Source organism: Arachis ipaensis, chromosome B02, assembly GCF_000816755.2.
Source record: "Arachis ipaensis cultivar K30076 chromosome B02, Araip1.1, whole genome shotgun sequence".
Classification (NCBI taxonomy): domain Eukaryota; kingdom Viridiplantae; phylum Streptophyta; class Magnoliopsida; order Fabales; family Fabaceae; genus Arachis; species Arachis ipaensis.
In genome coordinates this window covers 15,830,718-15,838,086 of record NC_029786.2, presented here as the reverse complement: position 1 = coordinate 15,838,086, position 7,369 = coordinate 15,830,718, and the positions used below count along the sequence as shown (strand labels likewise).

Genomic DNA, 7,369 nt, shown 5'->3' with positions numbered 1-7,369 from the left:
TAAACAATATATAGATAAGCATCTATATATCTATATATTAGTATAATTATGTTTATGTATCTCTCATAATTAAATTATGAATTTGGCTGAGACATTGTTAAGAATTGCCCTGGGGCATTCATGGCTAAAAAATTGGCTAAGTGGGAGGGGTACAATCCTAGATTAGGACAATACTATTACTAGGTTTCAAGCATGGTTTGGTCCAATAACTCATCATCTAGTACCATAGTTTTCTGCAATCCTTGGATCACATACTTACAAGTTAGGCTGTTCGGAACATACCCAACTTTGAGCAGCCTATCCTGAAGCTCCATCAACTCGGCCACATTACCATCCTCGCAAAAGACTTTGACAACTGCGTTGTAGCTTTCGGTATCATAAACTTGAAACTCCTTAGCAAATAAGTTCAGCAACAAAACAGCTTGTTCGACATTTTGTTCTTTGCAATAGCCATTTACAAACACTCTGCATATTTCTAGATCAGGGAGAATACCAGAACAAACCATTTCCTCCAACAAACCTTCAGCTTCCGTAGTCTTGTTTGCCTCGCACAAGCAGCGTATAATAGCTCCATAGGCACTGAGATTAAGACTCATGCCCTTCTTTGCCATCTCAGATTTCAATACGATTGCCTCTTCCACGTTATTGAATTTACATAGAGACACCACAACTTCATTATAGGTACTCACTTTAGGTGTATAGCCACCATCCTCGGATACCCTCTGCAGAAGACTTCTAGCTGCAAATGGTTTACGTTCTTTACACAATGCAACTAGAAGATAATCGTGTAAATCTTCAGGAATCTTAACTCTAAATCTCTTAAGCTCCACAACCAAATTCAAGGCAGATGCCAACTTTCCATCCTTTACATATCCTTTAATGACAAGCCGACAAGAGATGTTGTCGGGACAAATCCCTTTTCCTATCATTTCGTGCAATAGCAATCTACACATTTGTGTCTTTCCTTCTCTGCAATAACCACCTATGAGAGTGTTATATGAAATAATGTCTGGATCTATCCCACTATGAACCATCTGATGGAAAAGTTGATGAGCCTTCTTGACCTTCCCTTCCTTACAAAGGCCATTCATCAAGGCCGTAAACGAAATCAAGTTAGGCATCACGCCTCTAATGTGCATGATCTTATAGAGATAAAATGCATCCTCCAACCTTCTTTTCCTACAATAACTATTAAGCAGTGTATTATATGTCACCAAATCAGGTTCAAATCCTTCTTCCTCCATTTTATCCAGGAACCCATTCACCTTATCCGAATCACCATCTTTGCACAAAACATGGGTCAAAATATTGAAAGTATAACCATTCCCATGTATCCCAAGTCTTCCCATCTCTTCATATACTTCCCAACAATAACCATCATAGTTAAACTTAGACAAACCACTAAGTAAACAATTGCAAGCAGTTACACTAGGCACAAAACAAGCCTCAACATTCTTCCGAAAAGTTTCTAAACCCTTCTCAATCATACCAACCTTAACATAGGCCTTGATAAGCATATCAAAGATCACTGGATTCCAATTACAATTTTCAGCACACACAGCCAAATTCTGATGAATGTCTTCATTTGGGGCAAAACTCTGAACCTCAACCAATTGTATCAATTCAGACAACAAATTCATAGACTCAGAGAATATTCCAGACCATGCTAGTATGTGAATAACTATGCAATAGTTCTGAACAGTGTGTATAATACCCAAATCATGCTTAACCCAATTGAAAAAGGTGAGAGCTGAAGAGTAATCTGATTGGGACCTAAGTAAGATCCTTGAGATCTGATTGGCACCCAATTTGGGGAGAATAGCTCTGATATCATTCTGAAGAAGTGAAAGGTTGGGACTTTTTTGCTTCAAGGTTGAAGAGATGAGGTTGACTATTTTGTTAGGGTTTTGGGTATGAGGAAGGAGATGGTAGAAGGGACTAAAAATTGGTTTACAATGAGAGACATGATCAGGGGCTAGAGGAGGAGGAGGCAGAGGAGAAGAAGAAGAAGAAGAAGAAGATGATGATGATGATGATAATGATGATAATGATGATGTTGATAAAATTGAAATTTTTGAGAAAGGTGAAATTTTGGAGGTTGATAGTGAAAGAATGAACTCATTGGAAGAATAGGATGAAAGTCTACGAACCATGGGTAGCACACAAGCAGATATTAAATCTGAATCTCTGGAATATGAAAGCCGAATTGAGAATTCACTTGAAATGTAAAGGCATCAAACTTTGGCCTGAGTTCTTTTGTCATAGGCCCCCATACTCCATATCATTGAATTTATGGATCGGAACACACAATGAACAAGAATCTTCACTTGTCATTACAGCATAACCTGGAGAATAATAAAGAAAAGAACACCTCTCAAATAGATTACAAAATGGATAATAAAACAAAATTGTCAAACAGAAAAATTTTAATCTTTCTAGTCCCTAAATGACTGTAAACACTAAACAATAAAGAAAAACAACTAACATCATCAATTTTTCCAAATCTGCAACGAATTGTCCTAAATCCTTAAAACAAGCACCATTGAAAGTATCACAAATAATTCATGAATGAAGGTGTTCACACATAAGAATTCAAGGTAAATCAAGTATCATAAGGGAGTGCCTTCAGAATTTGTTAAATAACCACCAAATGCAAAGACATCTTTAGAAGCAACATATTCAGCACAAAGCAACCTTGTGTTATTACAGATTTATTAACTCAAGGGCTTAACACTATGTCCATCAGGCTACAAAACATAAAGTTTAGCATCCTCAAGAAAGATCCCATAACCAAGAATAACTCAACTCCCAAAGAGATGGCCCCACGATAGCATATCAAAAGGCTAGTTTTTGTAACCACCCGTGCTCTACCCAGGAAAGCCAATAACTTGAGAGCAACACTCAGAAAACAAAAATCTTTACCACAAAGATTGGAAGATAAGTAGTCCACGTTACAAAATCAAAATATTATACATTAATAGAAGGTACTAAAACTGGATTTTTACCTTTTTATTATCCAATTTAAAGGGGCCACAATTCATACTTATAATTAACTCTCCAGCAAGCCAGCATGTCATACATTAATATTTTTACTAGCTCACCTATAAGCAACCTCAGTCTTGTTTATTTGATCTCTCTGCCACTCACATGAATTTTCTTCACTGCACTGCACTGCACAAATAGTGCACAACTCACTTCACTTTTCACTCTCTGTACTTCACACACAAAAATTGAGAGCACACCTCCACAAATGATAGCACTAGTATTACTACTTATTATCTTCATAAGTTGGTGCTTGATATACATTGTGTTGCTTGATTTTACACAGCATAAGAACAAATAGTTGAATAAGGATGACTCTAATCAACTAAGTATTTATTTCCTTGTTATTTCAGACAATCTGAATATCAGAAAGGCTATTTGATCTATGGCTCTAGCTTAAGTCAACCCAAAGAATCCTCCATTTGGATTTAAATACTTGAATAAAGATGACTCTAATCAGCTAAGTGTTGTATGCTTAACATGAGAAACACCACATGTAATATTATGCAAGCATTATGAGGCACTACAATTTTGGTGGAATGGTAATTAAGATCGGAAGGTGAGTATTCATTGTTGTCACTAGTTACATTGAGAGAAAACAAGTCATCATAGTTTACAGATACAATAAGGAAACAACAAGAGGAAACAAAGTAAAGGACATGACTTGCTTTTACAATTTCTTAGTCTAATCTAACACTTCTATGTTCCTACACATGATGAGAATTACTATAACACTAGTCTTTTCTAGTGACTAGCCACACTTCTAGATAAAGAGAGCCATAGACAACAGAAGCAGAGTTCAATCATAGTGGAGAGTGAAAATTCTCCTCATAACTTCCCTGACTCAAATCAACCAACTCTAGTTCGAAAAGCAAGGAAATAATAAATAATTGTGTAATGCAATCACAAACCATGACGACCACAAGCATACTTTTGCAATGCATAGAGCAGAACATGTTTGATGAAATTCCACAAATAAGAAATAGCAGAGAGAACAAAAGCAGAGCACAATCAATCTTAATACTAACATCATAAGAATCAATTAGTTTAGAACAAAAACAATATATAAGATGAAAAGAACAACAATCTTTGATGAAGAACAAGGAAGGAGCACGAACAATGAGAAAGGGGGATGGACCTGCGAGAGGACGGCGGCAACGGCAGCAGCTTTGTGAGAGGGAGAGATAGACAACGCAAGGAACCTGTGATCCTGATCAGTGGCTTCGTGAAAGCAAGAGAGAGAGACCATGCGGCGGACCAGCGAGCCTGCTCGGCAGTGGCCTCGAGATGAGGAGGAACGTGGCTGAGGAGGGACTAAAGAACCTCTTAAACTCTCTGATTGAAGAACCATATTCTCATTTGTTTTTAATTGAAACACCTATTTTCTCAAAAATTAATTAAGAATGGATAAAAAAGTCAAAATGTTATTCGTACACTAAAAACAGCTACCAATGTATTTGTATATAAATACATGTAGTTTAATTTATTTTCAATGTGTATTTGTATTTCAACATGTATTTTATACTATGGCTGATTTTGGTGTACACGTAGCATAATCGTAAAAAAGTGGTGTAATTCACATTTATTGTATCATGGTGTGTTAGGCATATTCGTAAGAACTAAACCGTTAATCAACCCGATTATACGACTAGGTCACTTGTTCAACTGATAGGTTACTGGTTGATCCGGTTAATCCAGTCACAATTAAATATAAATATAAAATTACAAAAAATAAGCTTAAAATTCAAAATTCAAAAGCATGCCTCACAACCATATTAATAACAAACAAGTATCAATTCTTAAACATAACTAATGATGTAAAAATAAAAAATAAACTACTCACTAGTATAAAATACTTTCTTAATTTAAATGAAGAGAGCAAAACATAACACAATAAGTAAATGAAGTCCAAGGAGTGATCTCAAAATCGGCATCTATATCTTTATCGGACAAATTTGGAGCTTGACCAACATTGCCTTCATTTTGATTTGCATCTATATCTTCCGTAGCATTGTTACCAACTAATTAAAAACTAAATTCAACTAATTATACCAAATCAATATTGCCTATGTAAGAATCAACTCAATCAATACTAAAAATCAAATCTATTCTTCTGGAAAAAAATTCAGCTCATTGATCATTTTCAACAACACATTGAACTATGATAATTTTCAGCAACAAAATTTAGCTCCCAAGATGATTTACAACGGCAAAAAATTTAGCTAAGTGATCATTTCAACAAGGCTGCAACAAATTCAAGGTTCAGTGATCCTCAGCAACAAATTCAACTTAGAAATGATTTTCATCAACCAAAAAACTATCCCGGTGATATTTTCAGCAACAAATTCAACCTACAACAACAAATTCAGCAGCAAATTCAACTTACAACAACAAATTCAACAATTCCTAGTTCATTCATGATTACAGCAATATTTACATCAACAACAAAGCAAATTAATTGAGTTTAGCAATTCAGCAACATCTCAAAATAAAGGGAGAAGGAAAATATGGAAAAGAGATCACAGGGGACTTACTAACAGTCCACGGCGACGACGATGAACAGAAACCAGAAGACGGCGAGCAGAAACCAGAAGACGACCCCACAGAAGGCATGAAGCAAGCTACGACCCCAGGAGTTGCCTCTGCCGCCTGCGACGAGAAGCCTAGGGAGAAGACTTGAGTGAGACGACGAGGAAGGCCGCGAGACGAACGAGAGACGCCGGCAAGTGTGACTGAGACGAAACTCGAGTGAGATTGAGAGAGAGACTAGTGGGATGGGCAGTGAGAGAGAAGAGAGAAGTTTGAGTCTAGGGAGACGTTCCGAGGGTGTTAGGGGGTGTTAGCAAGGTTCTGAAAACCGGACCGGTTATCGAACTGCTTTAGTTATTGGTTCATTAATTTATTGGTCTAACTGGTTCAACTAAAAAAATCGTTTTATAATAAAATAATAAATATATTATAAATGAATACCTCAAATATGATTATAGTCAAATATAAACCTTAAAATGTCTTCTAAATTTAAAACACTACATCAATCAAAATCTAGTATAACTTTAATCTCATCAATTATTAACAATTTATCATTCATTAGTCATTATATCACTATTAAACTCATTAAAAAAATCACAAAAAACAAAAGAAATTTATTGAATTAACCAAACCAATAACAAATATTCGTTCATCTACTTATTTAGTTAATTGAGTTATTTCAATTCATCTATTTCTTCATTAAAAACAAATATGACAAATTTATTTCTTCTCTAACAAAAGAATGATCATGATGAACAAATAAAAGCTCCACAAACTTTTAACAAAATTTTTAATATAATTTTAATAAAGATTAACAAGATTTTCAGCCAATCACAATTTTAGCAAAATCTCAGCATAATTTTAACAAAAGTTAATAACCTTTTTTCCAAAAATTAACCAAAAAAAGCATTCAATGATTCAATAACACCAAGAATACAGAGTTCAGAACAAACTAGATATAGAAGGGAATCATAGCTAATCATTCAATGATTCAAGTTATGGAAGGGAAAGCTCTAAGATGGTTCAATCATCGCTAACTACATATGCTTTCAATCTTGCCAGAATCAAGCAACAATTCAGCAATCACCAACCACAATTTCACATACAAAATCAGCAACAACAGAAATTAAATGATTACAAATTAGTAATTACAATGAAGCAGCAACACAAATTCGGTAACAGCAAAACCAACTGCATCAACTAAAAAACTTCATGCCAAATTTCAAAAATCAGAACTGCAGTGGAAGAAGTAATAGAACTGCACATTGAAAGTTTAGACCTAAGAAATTCAATTGAGCAAAACTCACTGGATCTGTTGTCGCATGGCGGAGCAAAGCAATGGCACCAAGGTCGGTGCCTCGGTGAATGGCAACAAGGACGGAGGTGCGAAGAACGGTGGTGGCGCGATGAACGAGGGTGGCGCTAGTGGTTCTTCGGGTGTGCTCCACCGCGACGCGAACAAGCACGGCGGCGCTGTCGTGACAAAAAAAAGAGACAACGCGAGCACTGAGAACTGACCTGCACCGAGCAGACGACGGCGACGGCGATCAGAGAGCAGAGTGGCAGACGAAGACGAACGCGACAAAAGGAAGACGAAGACGACGACGGTGAGACGAAGACGAAGACGAAGGCTACCACGATTTCGAGGGAAGTCTCAAGTCTGTAGGTGAGAGCAGAGAAGCGCACTGGGGACGGGGAAGGAAGGACTTAGTCTTTCGTTGGGATCGGAGATTTGAGGTTTCCGAGTTTGCCATTGGAATCGGAGGTGGTGGCGGTAACAGAAGCAGCTGGTCGAAGC

The 7,369-nt window shown here is 36.6% G+C and overlaps 1 protein-coding gene across 13 annotated transcripts; it reads right to left on the bottom strand.

Moving 5' to 3' along the window:
- LOC107625062 (pentatricopeptide repeat-containing protein At5g40400) lies at window positions 1-7,213 on the bottom strand. Of its 13 annotated transcripts, none has more exons than XM_016327609.2 (5): window positions 6,879-7,213; window positions 5,918-5,919; window positions 4,181-4,420; window positions 3,102-3,171; window positions 1-2,345 (listed from the first exon to the last, which is right to left on the bottom strand). In XM_016327609.2, the coding sequence occupies exon 5, from the start codon at window positions 2,151-2,153 to the stop codon at window positions 180-182; it is 1,974 nt and encodes a 657-aa protein (XP_016183095.1). In that variant the 5' UTR covers window positions 2,154-2,345; window positions 3,102-3,171; window positions 4,181-4,420; window positions 5,918-5,919; window positions 6,879-7,213; the 3' UTR covers window positions 1-179. The 13 variants fall into 13 exon arrangements, with proteins under 13 accessions (XP_016183095.1, XP_020971257.1, XP_020971255.1 ...); XM_021115598.1 differs by lacking the exon at window positions 5,918-5,919 and adding an exon at window positions 5,577-5,892 and having other exon boundaries at window positions 4,181-4,427; XM_021115596.1 differs by lacking the exon at window positions 5,918-5,919 and adding an exon at window positions 5,577-5,892 and having other exon boundaries at window positions 4,161-4,420.